The 22863-nt window shown below is 44.7% G+C and overlaps 1 protein-coding gene across 1 annotated transcript in view; it reads right to left on the reverse strand.

The window, feature by feature from the left end:
* LOC135523484 (inactive heparanase-2-like) overlaps window positions 1–22863 on the reverse strand; it is a 211238-nt gene that overhangs the window by 80154 nt on the left and 108221 nt on the right. Inside the window, exon 4 of the mRNA XM_064950182.1 lies at window positions 2880–3053. Coding sequence (XP_064806254.1) covers window positions 2880–3053 — 174 coding nt within the window. The remainder of the gene's footprint in view (window positions 1–2879; window positions 3054–22863) is intronic.

Genomic DNA, 22863 nt, shown 5'->3' on the forward strand with positions numbered 1-22863 from the left:
TATACACCTTTATACCCCTGTATACCCCTTTATACCCCTGTATACCCCTTTATACCCTTTATACCCCTGTATACCCCTGTATACCCCTGTATACACCTTTATACCCCTGTATACCCCTGTATAACCCTTTATACACCTTTATACCCCTGTATACCCCTTTATACCCCTGTATACCCCTGTATACCCCCTTTATACCCTTTATACCCCTGTATACCCCTGTATACCCCTGTATACCCCTTTATACACCTTTATACCCCAGTATACCCCTTTATACACCTTTATACCCCTGTATACCCCTGTATACCCCTGTATACCCCTTTATACACCTTTATATCCCTGTATACCCCTGTATACCCCTGTATACTGCTTTATACCCCTTTATACACCTTTATACCCCTTTATACCCCCGTATACCCCCCTTATACCCCCTTATACCCCTGTATACCCCCGTATACCCCCCTTATACCCCCTTATACCCCTTTATACCCCCTTATACCCCCTTATACCACTTTTACCCCCATTTACCCCTTATACCCTGTATACCCCTGTATATACCCCTGTATACCCCCTGTATACCCCCGTATACCCCCTTATACCCCTTTACCCCTTTATACCCCGTATACCCCCTTATACCCCTTTATACCCCTGTATACCCCTTTATACCCCTGTATACCCTTTATACCCCTGTATACCCCTTTATACCCCGATATACCCCCCTTATACCCCTTTATACCCCTGTATACCCCTTTATACCCCTGTATACCGCTTTATACCCCTGTATACCCCTTTATACCCCCATATACCCCCCTTATACCCCTTTATACCCCTGTATACCCCTGTATACCCCTTTATACCCCCGTATACCCCCCTTATACCCCTTTATACCCCTGTATACCCCTTTATACCCCCGTATACCCCCCTTATACCCCTTTATACCCCTGTATACCCCTTTATACCCCGTATACGCCCGTATACCCCTTTATACACCTTTATACCCCTGTATACCCCTTTATACCCCTGTATACCCCATTATACCCCCTTATACCCCTTTATACCCCTGTATACCCCTTTATACCCCCGTATACCCCTTATACCCCTTATACCCCTGTATACCCCTTTATACCCCGTATACCCCCTTATACCCCTTTATACCCCTTTATACCCCTGTATACCCCCTTATACCCCTTTATACCCCTGTATACCCCTTTATACCCCCGTATACCCCTTATACCCTTTATACCCCTGTATACCCCTTTATACCCCCGTATACCCCCTTATACCCCTTTATACCCCTTTATACCCCTGTATACCCCCTTATACCCCTTTATACCCCTGTATACCCCTTTATACCCCCGTATACCCCCTTATACCCCTTTATACCCCTTTATACCCCTGTATACCGCTTTATACCCCTGTATACCCCTTTATACCCCCATATACCCCCCTTATACCCCTTTATACCCCTGTATACCCCTTTATGTATACCCCTTTATACCCCTGTATACCCCTTTATACCCCGTATACCCCCTTATACCCCTGTATACCCCTTTATTGCCCCGTATACCCCTTTATACACCTTTATACCCCTGTATACCCCTTTATACCCCTGTATACCCCATTATACCCCCTTATACCCCTTTATACCCCCTGTATACCCCTTTATACCCCCGTATACCCCCTTATACCCCTTTATACCCCTTTATACCCCGTATACCCCCTTATACCCCTTTATACCCTTTATACCCCTGTATACCCCCTTATACCCTTTATACCCCTGTATACCCCTTTATACCCCGTATACCCCCTTATACCCCTTTATACCCCCTGTGTACCCCTTTATACCCCCGTATACCCCTTATACCCCTTTATACCCCTTTATACCCCTGTATACCCCCTTATACCCCTTTATACCCCTGTATACCCCTTTATACCCCTGTATACCCCCTTATACCCCCTTTATACCCCTTTATACCCCTGTATACCGCTTTATACCCCTGTATACCCCTTTATACCCCCATATACCCCCTTATACCCCTTTATACCCTGTATACCCCTGTATACCCCTTTATACCCCCGTATACCCCCTTATACCCCTTTATACCTCTGTATACCACTTTATACCCCGTATACCCCTTATACCCCTTTATACCCCTGTATACCCCTTTATACCCCTGTATACGCCCGTATACCCCTTTATACACCTTTATACCCCTGTATACCCCTTTATACCCCTGTATACCCCTTTATACCCCCGTATACCCCTTTATACCCCGTATACCCCTTTATACCCTGTATACCCTTTATACCCCTGTATACACCTGTATACCCCTTTATACCCCTGTATACCCCTTTATACCCCCGTATACCCCTTATACCCCGTATACCCCCGTATACCCCGTATACCCCTTTATACACCTTTATACCCCTGTATACCCCTTTATACCACTGTATACCCCTTTATACCCCTGTATACCCCTTTATACCCCGTATACACCCGTATACCCCTTTATACACCTTTATACCCCTGTATACCCCTTTATACCCCTGTTTACCCCTGTATACCCCTTTTACCCCTGTATACCCCTTTATACACCCGTATACACCCGTATACCCCTTTATACACCTTTATACCCCCGTATACCCCCCTTATACCCCTGTGTACCCCCTTATACCCCTTTATACCCCCTTATACCCCCTTATACCCCTTTATACCCCCTTATACCCCTTTATACCCCCTTTATACCCCCGTATACCCCGTATACCCCGTATACACCTGTAGGTACAGTGTTGTCCAATGCTTTAGAATTCTGCTGTATTAAATACCATACATTGTACAATATTTTAAATGCAGTATATAGTGTTGTGTAGTAGATACTGACCGTTTCCCAGTTCCCAGGAGATGTTGTATTTCTTCCCGGCGCTGTATTTGAGTAAGCTGAAGGCTGAGGAGGAGTTCCAGGAGGAGTCAGGGTTTCTCTGCAGGGCGTTGAACCCCAGGACCAGATGCAGACCAGCACACTCTGCAAAGTTGTACAGTTTGTCTAAAGACCTGGCTGGGAGAAAACCAGACGCAGTTGTAACTTTGTTTCTTCTCAAAATATTCAAGGTAGCATTCAGTCATACTGTGGCCGGGCTAACTATACAACAAATAATGATTTCTAAACATTGAAAACACATTTGGGACATTTATATTCCAGTATGCTAAGTATGTCTGAGTCCTGTCTAAAACAACTGTGCCCTTTCTAAAATCTACACTGAACCCCTAATATCATAGGATAGTAACCACCGTGGTGGGAACACCACATTAGATGGCTAGATAGATGTTGGACTATGGAAATACATGTAGGTACAAACCTATCACAGATTTAAGGGGTCCTGTGTGGCTCAGTCGGTAGAGCATTAGCGTCGTGGGTTCGATTCCCACTGGGGCCACCCATATGCAAAAGTACGACTTGTAAGTCGCTTTGGACAAAAGCGTCTGCTAAATGGGATATATTATTATTATTATTTATCAAAACTAAGTGACCCGTCCAGAAAAATTCCTGTTCCTAGTTCTAACCTCTAACCTTGTCAATCTAAGCCTCACTCATTGTCTCAAATCAATCAAATCAAATTATATTCGTCACAAGCTTCGTAAACAACAAGTGTAGACTAAAAGTGAAATGCTTACTTACAACGCAGAGAGAAAATATAAAAACTATTTTGAAATAATAACACAATGAGTAAGGATAACATAGCTACAGTACATGTCTAAAGTTTGGACACACCTCCTCATTCAAGGGTTTTTCTTCATTTGTACTATTTTCTACATGTAGAATAGCAATGAAGACATCAAAACTATGAAATAACACATATGGAATCATGGAGTAACCAAAAAAGTGTTTAACAAATCAAAAACAATTTTATGTTTGAGATGTTTCATAGCCACCTTTGCCTTGATGACAGCTTTGCACACTCTTTGGTGCTACAGTACTACACTACTATGTTACTCCATACTACAGTACTTAGTTTATATTATACTACAGTACTGTAGTACTATGTTACTATGGTGCTACAATACTACAATAGTATGGTGCTACAATACTACAGTAATATGGAACTAAACTACTACAATCCTACAATACCACAGTATTATGGTAATATGATACCACAGTACTAAGTTACTATGTCACTACATTACTATGTTACTATTTACTACAGTACAACAACACTATGTTACTATGGTATTACAATACTGTAGTACTATGTTACTATGGTTGTCAGGATTTGGCCAGGGTTGTTCTGGGTTTTGGTCACTAGATGCCCCCATTGTGCTTTTTGACCTTATGTTTTTTCCCTTGATTCCCATTATTATTTGCACCTGTGCCTCGTTTCCCCTGATTGTATTTAAACCCTTAGTTTCCCTCAGTTCTGTGCTCTGTGTTTGTATGTTAGCACCCAGCCCTAGTGTTCTGTGTATTCTTGTCGATTCCGGTGGACGCTCTTGTGGAATTCTGTTTTTGGTTTTTGAGTATCTCTTGAGGCTTTTTCGTGCTATACCTACCACCTTTTGGATTTGCCATTTTGTATTGAAGGACTTCTCCTTTTTACTTTATTAAATACACCGTCTTAAGTACTGCTGTGTCTGCCTCATCTTCTGGGTTCTGCTGACTATTCGTGGCTCAGTTGGTTAAGTGATTGTTTCTCACTCCGGGGACCCAGGTTCGTAACCGGGTCCTGACAGAAACACAGAGCCAAAAATGAACCCAGAGGCAGCCAGTTCCCAGGACCTTTTGCCATGCTGTCCCACCACCAGGGACTGTCCAACGCCACGAAGCCGCCCTGGTTCAGCAAGAGGCCTTAATGGCTAGACATTCTCATCTTCTGTCGGAGATGCTGACTTCCATTAAGCAAATATCTGATCGTCTTACCCCGGCAACAGTTCCCGTCCCAGTACCTCAGATTCACGTACCCATGGCAGTTAACCCCTGGCTGAACCTCGTCTTCCACCTCCCCAACGGTTCTCAGGTGATCCAAGTGCTTGTAAAGGGTTTCTCACCCAATGTTCTCTCTCCTTTGAGCTACAACCCTCGTCGTTTCCCACCGACCGGTCTAAGATCGCTTACATCATCACCCTGCTGTCGGAAAAAGCCCTGGCCTGGGCTACTGCTGTGTGGGATGCCCATAGTTCCTGCTGTGCCAGCTACTCTGCCTTTGCTGAGGAATTCAGACGAGTGTTTCAAGGCCCAAGCAGTGGTTCTGACTCAGCCAAACAGCTCCTGACTCTCCACCAAGGTTGGCACAGCGTGACGGACTATGCCATCCAGTTCCGCACGGTGGCAGCAGCGAGTGGTTGGAACAACGAGGCGCTCACGGTGTGCTTTCTGAAAGGCCTTTCCGACACTATCCAAGATGAACTGGCCACTCGGGAACCACCGGACAATCTCGAGTCCCTGATCAAGATGGCCTCACGCATTGACCAGCGTCTGAGAGAGAGAGAACTCAACCGTAGACCTCTAGCCCCTATCAGTCCCAGCTCCGAGTCCCCACCTTTATCCTCGCTGGCTCCACCGGAACCCATGCAGATTGGACGCATCTCCCAGGCTGAGAGAGACCGCCGGATGAGGGAGCGACGCTGTCTATATTGCGGCAAACCGGGCCATTTCCGTTCCACGTGTCCCGGGCTCCAGGGAAACGCTCTGTCCCGTACAGACCGGGGGAACTGTAACGGGAAACATAACCTCCTCCCATCCGTCCAACTCCCGTCTGCTCATTCCAGTCACCCTCTCCTGGGACAACCACAAGCTTCACCTTCAAGCCTTGGTAGACTCTGGAGCCGCAGGTAACTTCATGGATGGTGTCTGGGCGAAGGAGAATGGCGTTCCTCTGAACCTCTAAGTGAACCCATGAGGGTCACTACATTGGATGGAAGCCCTTTGGGATCTGGACTTATCACTCATGTCACTACCTCCTTGCGACTTTCAGTTTCACAACACCAGGAATTGATGAACTTTCATTTGATCTCCTGTTCCGAGTTCCCTCTCGTCCTTGGATACCCCTGGCTTCACAGCCATAACCCTCACATCGACTGGTCTGTGGGCACTATCAAGCAGTGGGGTCCTACGTGCCAAGCTACTTGTATTTTCCAGAATTCCCCGAGTTCTACTCCCGAGTTTTTAGAATCCATCGACCTGACCCGAGTTCCCGAGTGTTACCATGACCTCAAACTGGTGTTTAGCAAACAGAGGGCCACCATGCTACCACCCCATAGACCTTACGATTGCCCCATCGACCTGTTTCCGGGCACTTGCCCCCAGGGGTCAGATCTTTTCCCTATCTCCACCCAAACGAGCTACTATGGATACCTACATCAAGGACGCTCTGGAAGCAGGCCTCATGCGTCCATCCACCTCCCCGGCGGGAGCAGGGTTTTTCTTTGTGGCCAAGAAAGACGGTGGATTACGTCCTTGCATCGACTATCGGGGACTTAATGCCATAACCGTCCGTAACCGTTACCCGCTACCCCTTATGGCCACAGCCTTCGAGCTGCTCCAGGAAGCAGTTGTTTTCACTAAGCTTGACCTGCGGAACGCATACCATCTTGTGCGGATCAGACCTGGTGACGAGTGGAAGACCGCTTTCAACACGCCTACTGGTCACTATGAATACTTGGTGATGCCCTTCGGCCTGACCAACGCCCCAGCGGTGTTCCAAGCGCTCATAAACGATGTGCTTAGGGATATGCTTAACATATTTGTGTTCGTTTACTTGGATGACATCCTCATCTTTTCGAGCTCCCTTCAAGAACACACTAAGCATGTCAGACAAGTACTCAAACACCTCCTGGACAGCCATCTGTACGTTAAGCCGGGAAAATGTGAATTCCATTCATCCCGAGTACAATTCCTGGGATTTGTAGTGGAACCCGGTCGAGTCCAAATGGACCCCAGGAAGGTAGGGCGGTAGCGGATTGGCCCACCCCCAAATCCGTTAAGGAAGTTCAGCGTTTCCTGGGCTTCACAAACTTTTACCGCAAGTTCATCAAGAACTTCAGCTTGGTGGCAGCCCCTCTCTCAGCTTTAACCAAGGGTGGCAATGCAAGGTTTTTGTGGGGAAGAGAAGCTGAGACGGCCTTCCAAGGACTCAAGCAGCGCGTTCTCTCTGCTCCCATCCTGATACTACCGACTACGGATGAACCATTTGTGGTGGAGGTAGACGCATCAGAGGTTGGTGTTGGAGCTGTCCTGTCTCAGAGGGGTGAAGACAAGAAGCTTCATCCGTGCGCTTTCTTCTCACACCGGCTTACCCCGACTGAGAGGAACTACGATGTGGGGATCGTGAACTCCTAGCGGTTAAGATGGCATTGAAGGAATGGAGACACTGGCTCGAGGGGCTTCTCACCCGTTTCAAGTGCTTACGGACCACAAAAATCTGGAGTATATCCAGCAGGCGAAGCGGTTGAACTCTAGACAAGCTAGATGGTCTCTTTTCTTCAATCGATTCCAGTTTATCCTCACCTATTGGCCCGGGTCGAAGAATCTCAAACCGGATGCCCTGTCCCGAGTCTACGCTCCTGCCATTCGAGATGACACGGACATGCCTGTCCTTCCTGCTGCTAAGATTGTGGCTCCGATCTCGTGGCAAGTTGAGGATACCGTGAGACGTGCTCAAGCTAGCGAACCGGACCCGAAAGGAGGTCCTGCCAATCGGTTGTTTGTCCCCAAGGCAGTGAGGACTCAGGTCCTTCTGTGGGGGCACTCCTCTCGCCTCACCTGTCATCCGGGCGTAGGTCGCACCTTGGAGTTCATCCAGCGTAAGTTCTGGTGGCCTACCATAAGAGAAGACGTTGCCACTTTCGTCAATGCCTGTCCCGTGTGCTGCCAGGGCAAATCTTCTCACCTCCGCCCTCAAGGACTCCTTCACCCTTTACCTGTTCCCCACAGACCCTGGTCCCATATCTCATTGGACTTTATTACTGGACTTCCTCCATCCCATGGCAATACTACTATCCTAGTCATAATCGACAGGTTTTCAAAGGCGGCCAGGTTCGTCCCTCTGACTAAGTTACCTTCTGCCAAGGAAACGGCTGAGTTGGTAATTAATCATGTGTTCCGAGTCTTCGGCATTCCTCAAGATATGGTTTCTGACAGAGGTCCCCAGTTCGCCTCAAGGTTTTGGAAGGCCTTCTGCCAACTCATGGGGGCTTCTGCCAGTCTATCTTCAGGGTACCATCCGGAGTCCAACGGCCAAACAGAGAGGATGAATCAAGAGCTGGAAACCACCCTCCGATGTATGACTCGTGACAACCCGTCCACATGGTCATCCTTTATTGTTTGGGCCGAATACGCGCACAACACCTTGCGCTCCTCCTCCACTGGTATGTCCCCGCACGAGTGTCAGTTTGGCTATGCTCCTCCATTGTTCCCGGACCAGGAGGCAGAAGTCAGAGTGCCTTCAGCCTTGAGGTTCGTCAGACGCTGTCGACTTATGTGGAGGAAGACCCGTCTTAATCTTATGCGTTCCTCACAGAGGTACCAACAACAAGCCAACAGACGTCGCCGTCCCGGGCCTACCCTGCGCCCCGGCCAGAGAGTCTGGCTCTCCACAAGAGACTTACCACTACGGGTGGAGTCTCGCAAGCTGTCCCAGAAATACATCGGTCCCTTCAAGGTTGCCAGGAGAGTTAACCCAGTTTCTTATCGCCTACACTTACCCAGATCCCTTAAGATTAATCCCACATTTCACATTTCATTGTTAAAACCTGTTGTTTTTCTCCCCTTGTCCCGGCAGACAGACCTCCCCCTCCGCCTCGTGTCATTGGAGGCCAGCCGGCTTATACCGTCCATCGGATACTGATTCCGCCGGGTGCAACGGTCCTGGCAGTATCTGGTGGACTGGGAAGGCTACGGTCCCGAGGAGCGCTCCTGGGTTCCTGCCAAAGACATCCTGGACCCTGACCTCATTCGTCAGTTCAGGGCCCTCCACCCTGAGAGAGCTGGTAGGAACGTCAGGAGCCGTTCCTAGGGGGATTCTGTCAGGATTTGGCCAGGGTTGTTCCGGGTTTTGGTCACTAGATGCCCCCATTGTGCTTTTTGACCTTATGTTTTTTCCCTTGATTCCCATTATTATTTGCACCTGTGCCTCGTTTTCCCTGATTGTATTTAAACCCTTAGTTTCCCTCAGTTCTGTGCTCTGTGTTTGTATGTTAGCACCCAGCCCTAGTGTTCTGTGTATTCTTGTCGATTCCGGTGGACGCTCTTGTGGAATTCTGTTTTTGGTTTTTGAGTATCTCTTGAGGCTTTTTCGTGCTATACCTACCACCTTTTGGATTTGCCATTTTGTATTGAAGGACTTCTCCTTTTTACTTTATTAAATACACCGTCTTAAGTACTGCTGTGTCTGCCTCATCTTCTGGGTTCTGCTGACTATTCGTGGCTCAGTTGGTTAAGTGACTGTTTCTCACTCCGGAGACCCAGGTTCGTAACCGGGTCCTGACAATGGTACTACAGTACTATGTGACTGGGGTACTACAATATTACAATACTATGTTACTATGGTACTACAGTACCACGTTACTATGGTACTACAATGCCACAGTACTGTGTTACTACAGTACTACAGTACTGTGTTACTATGGTAATACAATACCATTACTACAGTACAACAGTACCATGGTACTACAATACAAACATACTACAGTAATATGTTACTACAGTACTATGGTACTAAAAACATACTGTACTATGGTACTACAATACTACAGTACTACAGCACTATGGTACTATGTTACGGTAATGCAGCACTACAGTACGATGGGACTATGTTACTACAGTACTACGGTATTATGTTACTACAGTAGTATGGTACAACAGTACTACAGTACTATCGAACTATGTTACTGCAATACTACATTACTAAGGTACTATGTTACTACAGTTCTAGAGTACTAGAGTACTAGAGTACTAGAGTACTACAGTACTACAGTACTACAGTACAATGGGACAATGCTACTACAATACTACAGTACCATGTTACTACAGTACTATGCTACTACAATACTGCAGTACAATGGTATTATGTTACTACGGTACTATGGCACCACAGTACTAGAGTACAATGGGACTATGTTACTACAATACTACAGTACTATGTTACTACAGCACTATGTTACTACAATACTACAGTACTATGTTACTGCAATACTACAGTACTGTGTTACTACAATACCACAGTACTTTGGTGCTACAATACTACAGTACTAATGTGCTACAATACTACAGTAAAATGGGAACATGTTACTAAAATATTACTTTAATATTGCACTATACTACTTTGGTACTATGGTACTACAATACTGCAGTACTATGCTACTGCAATACTACAGTGCTATGTTACTACAATATTACAATATGGTACTTCGGTAATATGGTACTACAATACCACACTACTATGTTACTACAATACTACGGTACTATGATGCTACCATACAACAGTACTATGTCACTACAGTACTATGTACAGTACTATGGTACTACAATACTACAGTACTATGGTTCCGCATTACTGCAGTACAATGGGACTATGTTACTACAATACTACAGTACTATGTTACTGCAATACTACACTAGTATGTAACTACAATACTACAGTACTATGTTACTGCAATACTACAGTACTGTGTTACTGCAATACTACAGTAATGTGTTACTGTAATACTACAGTACTATGTTACTGCAATACTACAGTACTATGTTACTACAATACTACAGTACTGTGTTACTGCAATACCACAATAGTATGTCACTACAATACTATGGCACTGTGTTACTACAATACTACTGTGCTATGCTACTGCAATACTACAGTACTATGCTACTATAATACTACAGTACTATGTTACTACAATACTACGGTACCATGTTACTACAATACTACCGTAATATGTTGCTACAATAGTACAGTTCTATGTTACTACAATACTACAGTGCTATGTTACTGCAATACTACAGTAATGTGTTACTACAATACTACAGTGCTATGCTACTGCAATACTACAGTACTATGTTACTACAATACTACAGTACTATGTTACTACAATACTACATTGCTATGTTACTGCAATACTGCAGTAATGTGTTACTACAATACTACAGTGCTATGCTACTGCAAGACTACGGTAATGTGTTACTACAATACTACAGTGCTATGTTACTACAATAATACAGTAATGTGTTACTACAATACTACAGTGCTATGCTACTGCAATACTACAGTAATGTGTTACTACAATACTACAGTGCTATGCTACTGCAATACTACAGTAATGTGTTACTACAATACTACAGTGCTATGTTACTGCAATACTACGGTGCTATGGTACTACAATACTACAGTACTATGTTGCTACAATACTACATTGCTATGTTACTGCAATACTGCAGTAATGTACAGTTATGCTACTGCAATACTACAGTAATGTGTTACTACAATACTACAGTGCTATGTTACTGCAATACTACAGTGCTATGCTACTGCAATACTACAGTACTATGCTACTATAATACTACAGTTCTATGTTACTACAATACTACATTGCTATGTTACTGCAATACTACAGTAATGTGTTACTACAATACTACAGTGCTATGCTACTGCAATACTACGGTGCTATGGTACTACAATACTACATTGCTATGTTACTGCAATACTGCAGTAATGTGTTACTACAATACTACAGTGCTATGCTACTGCAATACTACGGTGCTATGGTACTACAATACTAGAGTACTATGTTGCTACAATACGGCAGTACTATGTGTTACTACAATACTACAATACTATGTTACTAAAATACTACAGTCCACCTCACCAGTATCTTTTCTCTTCTCTAGACTAATGTAACTGGCTGATAAATCCAAGCATACTTCTGATCAGGCCTGTACAACGCCCATGGGAGTGTGTGTTTGTGTGTGTGTGTGTGTGTGTGTGTGTGTGTGTGTGTGTGTGTGTGTGTGTGTGTGTGTGTGTGTGTGTGTGTGTGTGTGTGTGTGTGTGTGTGTGTGTGTTGACGTGTACTGATGGACATCCCAGCCTGCTGATGAAGAGCAGGTGAGGGGCATAGTTGAATGACAGCCTGCTGAGCAGATATGGCTATAAAGAAGATCTGGACTGAAGCGTCCAGAAAAACCAACCAATCTCTAAACATAGTTATGAAGTTGATGTTGTCCAAAAGGCTGTGTTTTATATTTGTAAAATGGCATTGCTCTGTCCACACATGGTGAAGGAATGCCCTTCGCCAAAAAGTTGCACCCTTTTCCGAAATGGACCTGCGACTCTCCCACCAGGACCCAAAATTAATAAATATATATTTTAAATATAGAGACAACTAGACCCGTTCCGTATACACCTGGTCAGATCCAGACCCGGTCCAATCAGATCCGAGTAAGGAAAGCAGCAGAAAAGTACTTTTTAAAGATATTTTATTAACCGGAGCAGATGAAACGGGAGAGGAGGGAGGGAGGCGGGGCTGTGTGCCAGTGACATGGGGAGCAGGGAGGAGTGAGAGACAAGAGACACCAAGCCGACTCAAGCTATAGTAGACTAATAGCTGCATTAGCTAGGTTATTTATCATCAAATATAATTAGGAAGAACCTGTCTTGGACTGCATGCATCATACTGTGAAGAGAAGCTAGCTAAGCTAACTGAGGCTTCAGTGCATGCGCTTTCTGATCCTACAGTTACAAACGACAACTCCATTCAGAATATTAAGTAGCAACTTACCTGTTGGCTATTGGTTGTTGAAGCCTATCCTTCTCCTTTAAATTATAATTCCCTGAATTTAATTCCATTTTATACTGATTAGATGTCTCCTAACTTTTGCAACACACTGAGGCTCTATAGCCTAATGCCACTTTGAAGACTTATGACTTATGGCCAATAACAAGCTACACGCAACACGCTCCAGGAGAGTGCAAAGCAAGAGGAGCAGAAGCACAATAAATTAGACAAATACTTTATCTCTCTACTACAGCAGGTTATGTCTCTCTCTCTACTACAGCAGGTTAATGTCTCTCTCTCTCTCTCTACGACAGCAGGTTAATGTCTCTCTCTCTATGACAGCAGGTTAATGTCTCTCTCTACTACAGAAGGTTAATGTCTCTCTTTCTCTACTACAGCAGGTTAATGTCTCTCTCTCTCTCTTCTACAGCAGGTTATGTCTCTCTCTCTACTACAGCAGGTTATGTCTCTCTCTCTCTACTACAGCAGGTTAATGTCAATTCAATTCAAGGGGCTTTATTGGCATGGGAAACGTGTTAACATTCCCAAAGCAAGTGAGGTAGATAATATATAATGTGAATATATAAAGTTAAATAAACAATCAAAACTAACAGTAAACATTACACATACAGAAGTTTTAAAACAATAAAGACATTACAAATGTCATATTATATATATACAGTGTTTTAACAATATACAAATGGTTAAAGGACACAAGATAAAATAAATAAGCATAAATATTGGTTGTATTTACAATGGTGTTTGTTCTTCACTGGTTGCCCTTTTCTCGTTGCAACAGGTCACAAATCTTGCTGCTGTGATGGCACACTGTGGAATTTCACCCAGTAGATATGGGAGTTTTTCAAAATTGGATTTGTTTTCGAATTCTTTGTGGATCTGTGTAATCTGAGGGAAATATGTCTCTCTAATATGGTCATACATTGGGCAGGAGGTTAGGAAGTGCAGCTCAGTTTCCACCTCATTCTGTGGGCTGTCTTCTCTTGAGAGCCATGTCTGCCTACGGCGGCCTTTCTCAATAGCAAGGCTATCCTCACTGAGTCTGTACATAGTCAAAACTTTCCTTAATTTTGGGTCAGTCACAGTGGTCAGGTATTCTGCCGCTGTGTACTCTCTGTTTAGGGCCAAATAGCATTCTAGTTTGCTCTGTTTTTTTGTTAATTCTTTCCAATGTGTGAAGTAATTATCTTTTTGTTTTCTCATGATTTGGTTGGGTCTAATTGTGCTGCTGTCCTGGGGCTCTGTAGGGTGTGTTTGTGAACAGAGCCCCAGGACCAGCTTGCTTAGGGGACTCTTCTCCAGGTTCATCTCTCTGTAGGTGATGGCTTTGTTGTGGAAGGTTTGGGAATCGCTTCCTTTTAAGTGGTTATAGAATTTAACGGCTCTTTTCTGGATTTTGATAATTAGTGGGTATCGGCCTAATTCTGCTTTGCATGCTTTATTTGGTGTTCTACGTTGTACACGGAGGATATTTTTGCAGAATTCTGCGTGCAGAGTCTCAATTTGGTGTTTGTCCCATTTTGTGAAGTCTTGGTTGGTGAGCGGACCTGCAGCGTTGTCTCACACCTCGACATTGTGAAAAAAAATCTGTTCTTTGGTTTTTGATTTTTTTTGCACACTTGTTTTCTGTGTACATACATTTTCTAAAGTCATATACCTTACTACCAAGCCCACTTTGTAGAATTTCGTAGAATAGCCCTTCGTGCCAAATCGAATCAAATGCTTTTTTAAAGTCAATAAAGCAAGCAAAGATTTTGCCCTCTTTCTTTTGGTGGACGTGTTTATTAATTAGTGTGTGTGAGGTGTATATATGGTCAGTAGTGTGTTGGTGTTTATTAATTAGTGTATGTAAGGTGTATATATGGTCAGTAGTGAGTTGGTGTTTATTAATTAGTGTGTGTAAGGTGTATATATGGTCAGTAGTGTGACGGTGTTTATTAATTAGTGTGTGTAAGGTGTATATATGGTCAGTAGTGAGATGGTGTTTATTAATTAGTGTGTGTAAGGTGTATATATGGTCAGTAGTGCGATGGTGTTTATTAATTAGTGTGTGTAAGGTGTATATATGGTCAGCAGTGAGATGGTGTTTATTAATTAGTGTGTGTAAGGTGTATATATGGTCAGTAGTGCGATGGTGTTTATTAATTCGTGTGTGTAAGGTGTATATATGGTCAGTAGTGCGATGGTTAGGAAGAAAGCCAATTTGACATTTACTTATTACTTTTTTTCTTGAAGAAAGGTTTGAATTCTTGAATTCAAAATGCTACAGAAAATCTTTCCCAAGTTACTGTTTACGCAAATTCCCCTGTAATTATTGGGGTCTGATTTATCTCCACTTTTGTAGATAGGGGAGATGAGCACCTGGTTCCAGACATCAGGGAAGCAGCCAGAAGTTAAAACCATGTTGAACAATTTAAGCAAAGCATTTTGCAACTCAGGTGTGCTGTTTTTCAGCATTTCATTTCTGATGTTGTCTAGACCACAAGCCTTCTTTGATTTAATAGATTTTAGCTTTTCATTTAGTTCTTGTTGGGTTATTGGGTAATCTAATGGATTTTGGTTGTTTTTAATGACTGATTCAAGGATGTCTCTCTCTCTGCACAAAAGCAGGTTAATGTCTCTCTGTCTACTACAGCAGGTTAATGTCACTCTCTCTCTCTCTACTACTGAAGGTAAATGTCTCTCTCTCTCTACAACAGCAGGATAATGTCTCTCTCTCTCCACAACAGCAGGCTAATGTCTCTCTCTCTCTACAACAGCAGGCTAATGTCTCTCTCTTTCCACCACGTAGGTTAATGTCTCTCTCTCTCAACAAAAGCAGGTGAATGTCTCTCTCTCTCTACAACAGCAGGTTCATGTCTCTATCTGTCTCTCTACTATAGCAGGTTAATGTCTCTCTCTCTCTCTACTACAGCAGGATAATGTCTCTCACTCTCTCTACTACAGCTGGTTAATGTCTCTCTATCTACTACAGAAGGTTAATGTCTCTCTCTCTCTACTACAGCAGGTTAATGTCTCTCTCGACTACAGCAGGTTTATATCTGTCTCTCTACTACAGCAGGTTAATGTCTCTCTCTCTACTACAGAAGGTTAATGTCTCTCTCTCTCTACTACAGCAGGTTAATGTCTCTCTCGACTACAGCAGGTTTATATCTGTCTCTCTACTACAGCAGGTTAATGTCTCTCTCTCTCTACTACAGCAGGTTAATGTCTCTCTCTACTACAGCAGGTTAATGTCTCTCAATTCAATTCAATTCAAGGGGCTTTATTGGCATGGGTAACATGTGTTAACATTGCCAAAGCAAGTAAGGTAGATAATATAAAAAGTTAAATAAACAATAACAATTAACAGTAGACATCACACATACAGAGGTTTCAAAACAATAAAGACATTGCAAATGTCATATTATATATATATATATATATATATATATATATATATATATATATATACAGTGGTTTTGCAATGTACAAATGGTAAAGGACACAAGATAAAATAAATAAGCATAGATATGGGTACAATGGTGCGTGTTCTTCACTGGTTGCCCTTTTCTCGTGGCAACAGGTCACAAATATTGCTGCTCTGATGGCACACTGTGGAATTTCACCAAGTAGATATGGGAGTTTTTCAAAATTGGATTTGTTTTCGAATTCTTTGTGGATGTCACGCCTTGGTCTTAGTATTTTGTGTTTTAGTTTATTAGTTAGTCAGACCAGGGTGTGACATGGGGTTATTATGTATTGTGTTTTCGTATTGGGTTTTGTAGTGTCTGGGAATGTAGCTGATTAGGGGTGTGTGTGTGTTAAATAGGTTGGCTGCCTGAGGCGGTTCTCAATCAGAGTCAGGTGATTCTCGTTGTCGCTGATTGGGAACCGTATTTAGGTAGCCTGGTTTTCGCTTTGTATTTCGTGGGTGATTGTTCCTGTCTCTGTGTAGTGTGAAATAGTCAGGCTGTAATAGGTTTCACGTTCTGTTTGTTGTTTTTGTATTTATTAGTTATTCGTGTATAGTTCGTTCGTTTGTCTTCATTAAAAAACATGAGTAACTTACACGCTGCATTTCGGTCCGACTCTCCTTCAACAAAAGAAGAACGCCGTTACAGAATCACCCACCAAACACGGACCGAGCAGCGTGTCAACAGGCAGGAGCAGCGCAAAGAGGAGCCGCGTATTAAGGATTCCTGGACATGGGAGGAAATCCTTGACGGAAGAGGACCCTGGGCTAAACCAGAGGAGTGTAGCCGCCCAAAAGTGCAGCAAGCGAAGAGGAAACAGGAGCTAAACGAAAGGCAACAGAAGCAGCTTCAGTGGGAGAGGCTACACCATTTGGAGAATTGGACATGGGAGGAGGAACTGGACAGAAAATGACCCTGGGCTCAGCCTGGTGAATATCGCCGCCCCAAGGAGGAATTAGAAGCGGCTAAAGCGGAGAGGCGCAAGTATGAGGAGGCAGCACGGCGACGTGGATGGAAACAGGAGCAGCCCACAATGGAATATAGTATGGATATAACGACGTGGGAAGAAATAGACAGGTGGGCGGCCGACCCAGAGAGAGTGCCGGAGCCCGCTTGGGATTCACTGGAGCAGTGCGAAGAGAGCTATAGAAGAATGGAGTTGAAAAGAAAGTCACGGCGGCGCAGAGCAAAACCCGAAAAGCAGCCCCAAAAAATTTTTTGGGGGGGGCTATCAGGGAGTATGGCTGCGTCAGGTAGGAGACCTGCGCAATCTCCCTGTGCTTACCGGGGGGCTAGAGAGACCGGGTAGGCACCGTGTTATGCAGTGGTGCGCACGGTGTCCCCAGTGCGGGTGCATAGCCCGGTGCGGTATATTTCATCTCCGCGTATCGGCCGGGCTAGATTGAGCGTCGAGCCTAATGCTATGAAGCCGGCTCTACGCATCCGGTCTCCAGTGCGTCTCCTTGGGCCGGTTTACATGGCACCAGCCTTGCGCTCGGTGTCTCTGGTTCGCCTACATAGCCCAGTGCGGGCTATTTCTCCTCACAGCACTGGCAGGGCAACCGAGAGTATTCAACCAGGTAAGGTTGGGCAGGTTCGGTGCTCAAGAGCTCCAGTGCGCCTGCATGGTCCGGTCTATCCAGAACCACCTCCACACCTCAGCCCTCCAGTAGCAGCTCCCCGCACTAGGCTTCCTGTGCGTGTCCTCAGCCAAATACCACCAGTGCCAGCACCACGCATCAGGCCTTCAGTGCGCCTCGCCTGTTCAGCGCAGCAAGCGCTTTCTCCCTCTCCTGCGCTGTCGGAGTCTCCCGTCTGTTCAGCGGTTCTAGAGCCTTCCTCCTCTACAGCGCTGCCGGAGCCTCCTGTCTGTATAGAGCAGCCTGAGCTGCCAGTCTACATGGAGCAGCCAGAGCTGTCAGTTTGTATAGAGCAGCCTGAGCTGCCAGTCTACATTGAGCAGCCAGAGCTGTCAGTTTGCATAGAGCAGCCTGAGCTGCTAGTCTGCATGGAGCAGCTAGTCTGCATGGAGCAGCCAGAGCTGCCAATCTGCAAAGAGCTGCCAGTCTGCATGGAGTTGCCAGTCTGCATGGAGTTGCCAGTCTGCATGGAGTTGCCAGTCTGCATGGAGTTGCCAGTCTGCATGGAGCTGCCAGTCTGCATGAAGCAGCCAGAGCTGCTAGTCTGCATGGAGCAGCTAGAGCTGCCAGTCTGCAAGGAACTGCCAGTCTCCATGAAGCCGCCAGAGCTGTCAGTCAGCATGGAGCAGCCAGAGCCGTCAGTCAGCATGAAGCAGCCAGATCTGCCAGTCAGCCAGACTCTTCCAGATCTGCAAGTCAACCAGACTCTTCCAGATCTGCCAGTCAGCCAGACTCTTCCAGATCTGCCAGTCAGCCAGACTCTTCCAGATCTGCCAGTCAGCCAGACTCTTCCAGATCTGCCAGTCAACCAGACTCTTCCAGATCTGCCAGTCAGCCAGGATCTTCCAGATCTGCCAGTCAACCAGACTCTTCCAGATCTGCCAGTCAGCCAGGATCTGCCAGTCGGCCAGGATCTACCAGTCAGCCAGGATCCGCCAGTCAGCCAGGATCTGCCAGATCTGCTAGTCAGCCAGGATCCGCCAGTCAGCCAGGATCCGCCAGTCGGCCAGGATCTGCCAGTCAGCCAGGATCCGCCAGTCAGCCAGGATCTGCCGGATTCAACTGCCTGGCTGGGCTTCTTCTCAGTGCTGGGCTTCTTCTCAGTGCTGGGCTTCTTCTCAGTACTGGGCTTCTTCTCAGTCCCGAGCTGCCTCAGTCCCGAGCTGCCCCTCAGTCACGAGCTGCTCCTCTGTTATGTAGGGTTCTGGGTGAGGACTATTCGGCCATGGTCGGCGGTTAGGGTGGATTATCCATGGACGCGAAGGGGAGGAACAATGACATTTATGAAGTGGAGTCCACGTCCGGAGCCGGAACAGCCACCATGGACAGACGCCCACCCGGACCCTCCCTATGGTTTTGAGGTGCGTTCGGGAGTCCGCACCTTAGGGGGGTGTTCTGTCACGCCTTGGTCTTAGTATTTTGTGTTTTAGTTTATTAGTTAGTCAGACCAGGGTGTGACATGGGGTTATTATGTATTGTGTTTTCGTATTGGGGTTTGTAGTGTCTGGGATTGTAGCTGATTAGGGGTGTGTGTGTGTTAAATAGGTTGGCTGCCTGAGGCGGTTCTCAATCAGAGTCAGGTGATTCTCGTTGTCGCTGATTGGGAACCGTATTTAGGTAGCCTGGTTTTCACTTTGTATTTCGTGGGTGATTGTTCCTGTCTCTGTGTAGTGTGCACCAGTCAGGCTGTAATAGGTTTCACGTTCTGTTAGTTGTTTTTGTATTTATTAGTTATTCGTGTATAGTTCGTTCGTTTGTCTTCCTAATAAACATGAGTAACTTACACGCTGCATTTCGGTCCGACTCTCCTTCAACAAAAGAAGAACTCCGTTACAGTGGATCTGTGTAATCTGAGGGAAATATGTCTCTCTAATATGGTCATACATTGGGCAGGAGGTTAGGAAGTGCAGCTCAGTTTCCACCTCATTTTGTGGGCAGTGAGCACATAGCCTGTCTTCTCTTGAGAGCCATGTCTGCCTACGGCGGCCTTTCTCAATAGCAAGGCTATGCTCGCTGAGTCTGTACATAGTCAAAGCTTTCCTTAATTTTGGGTCAGTCACAGTGGTCAGGTATTCTGCCGCTGTGTACTCTCTGTGTAGGGCCAAATAGCATTCTAGTTTGCTCTGTTTATTTGTTAATTCTTTCCAATGTGTCAAGTAATTATCTTTTTGTTTTCTCATGATTTGGTTGGGTCTAATTCTGCTGCTGTCATGGGACTCTGTAGGGTGTGTTTGTGAACAGAGCCCCAGGACCAGCTTGCTTAGGGGACTCTTCTCCAGGTTCATCTCTCTGTAGGTGATGGCTTTGTTGTGGAAGGTTTGGGAATCGCTTCCTTTTAGGTGGTTATAGAATTTAACAGCTCTTTTCTGGATTCTGATAATTAGTGGGTATCGGACTAATTCTGCTCTGCATGCATTATTTGGTGTTCTACGTTGTACACGGAGGATATTTTTGCAGAATTCTGCGTTCAGAGTCTCAATTTGGTGTTTGTCCCATTTTGTAAAGTCTTGGTTGGTGAGCGGACCCCAGACCTCACAACCATAAAGGGCAATGGGCTCTATGACTGATTCAAGTATTTTTAGCCAAATCCTAATTGGTATGTTGAAATTTATGTTCCTTTTGATGGCATAGAATGCCCTTCTTGCCTTGTCTCTCAGATCGTTCACAGCTTTGTAGAAGTTACCTGTGGCGCTGATGTTTAGGCCAAGGTATGTTTAGTTTTTTTGTGTGCTCTAGGGCAACAGTGTCTAGATGGATTTTGTATTTGTGGTCCTGGTGACTGGACCTTTTTTGGAAAACCATTATTTTGGTCTTACTGAGATTTACTGTCAGGGCCCAGGTCTGACAGAATCTGTGCATAAGATCTAGGTGCTGCTGTAGGCCCTCCTTGGTTGGTGACAGAAGTACCAGATCATCAGAAAACAGCAGACATTTGACTTTGGATTCTAGTAGGGTGAGGCCGGGTGCTGCAAACTTTTCTAGTGCCCGCGCCAATTCGTTGATATATATGTTGAAGAGGGTGGGGCTTAAGCTGCATCCCTGTCTAACCCCATGACCCTGTGTGAAGAAATGTGTGTCTTTTTTGCCAATTTAAACCGCACACTTGTCGTTTGTGTACATGGATTTTATGATGTCGTAGGTTTTACTCCCAACACCACTTTCCATCAGTTTGTATAGCAGACCCTCATGCCAAATTGAGTCGAAGGCTTTTTTGAAATCAACAAAGCATGAGAAGACTTTGCCTTTGTTTTGGTTTGTTTGGTTGTAAATTAGGGTGTGCAGGGTGAATACATGGTCTGTTGTACGGTAATTTGGTAAAAAGCCAATTTGACATTTGCTCAGTACATTGTTTTCATTGAGGAAGTGTACGAGTCGGCTGTTAATGATAATGCAGAGGATTTTCCCAAGGTTACTGTTGATGCATATTCCACGGTAGTTATTGGGGTCAAATTTGTCTCCATTTTTGTGGATTGGGGTGATCAGTCCTTGGTTCCAAATATTGGGGAAGATGCCAGAGCTAAGGATGATGTTAAAGAGTTTTAGTATAGCCAATTGGAATTTGTTGTCTGTATATTTGATCATTTCATTGAGGATACCATCAACACCACAGGCCTTTTCAGGTTGGAGGGTTTTTATTTTGTCCTGTAACTCATTCAATGTAATTGGAGAATCCAGTGGGTTCTGGTAGTCTTTAATAGTTGATTCTAAGATCTGTATTTGATCATGTATATGTTTTTGCTCTTTATTCTTTGTTATAGAGCCAAAAAGATTGGAGAAGTGGTTTACCCATACATCTCCATTTTGGATAGATAATTCTTCGTGTTGTTTGTTTAGTGTTTTCCAATTTTCCCAGAAGTGGTTAGAGGCTATGGATTCTTCAATTACATTGAGCTGATTTCTGACATGCTGTTCCTTCTTTTTCCGTAGTGTATTTCTGTATTGTTTTAGTGATTCACCATAGTGAAGGCGTAGACTCAGGTTTTCCGATTCTCTATGTTTTTGGTTGGACAGGTTTCTCAATTTCTTTCTTACATTTTTACATTCTTCATCAAACCATTTGTCATTGTTGTTAATTTTCTTCGGTTTTCTATTTGAGATTTTTAGATTTGATAGGGAAGCTGAGAGGTCAAATATACTGTACAGATTTTCTACTGCCAAGTTTACACCTTCACTATTACAGTGGAACGTTTTACCCAGGAAATTGTCTAAAAGGGATTGAATTTGTTGTTGCCTAATTGTTTTTTGGTAGGTTTCCAAACTGCATTCCTTCCATCTTCTTAATGTTACTCAGTTCCTTTGGCTTTGATGCCTCGTGATTGTGTATTGTTCTGTTCAAGTAGACTGTGATTTTGCTGTGGTCTGATAGGGGTGTCAGTGGGCTGACTGTGAACGCTCTGAGAGACTCTGGGTTGAAGTCAGTGATAAAGTAGTCTACAGTACTACTGCCAAGAGATGAGCTATATGTGAACCTACCATAGGAGTCCCCTCGAAGCCTACCATTGACTATGTACATACCCAGCGTGCGACAGAGCTGCAGGAGTTGTGACCCGTTTTTGTTGGTTATGTTGTCATAGTTGTGCCTAGGAGGGCATATGTGGGAGGGAATGCTGTCACCTCCAGGCAGGTGTTTGTCCCCCTGTGTGCTGAGGGTGTCAGGTTCTTGTCCGGTTCTGGCATTTAGGTCGCCACAGACTAGTACATGTCCCTGGGCCTGGAAATGATTGATTTCCCCCTCCAGGATGGAGAAGCTGTCTTCATTAAAATATGGGGATTCTAGTGGGGGGATATAGGTAGCACACAGGAGGACATTTTTCTCTGATAGGATAATTTCCTTTTGAATTTCTAGCCAAATGTAGAATGTTCCTGTTTTGATTAATTTAATGGAGTGAGTTAGGTCTGCTCTATACCAAATTAGCATAGCCCCTGAGTCCCTTCCCTGTTTCACACCTGGTAGTTTGATGGATGGGACTACCAGCTCTCTGTAACCTAGAGG

The sequence above is a fragment of the Oncorhynchus masou genome, chromosome 31 (genome assembly GCF_036934945.1).
Source record: "Oncorhynchus masou masou isolate Uvic2021 chromosome 31, UVic_Omas_1.1, whole genome shotgun sequence".
Classification (NCBI taxonomy): Eukaryota; Metazoa; Chordata; class Actinopteri; order Salmoniformes; family Salmonidae; genus Oncorhynchus; species Oncorhynchus masou.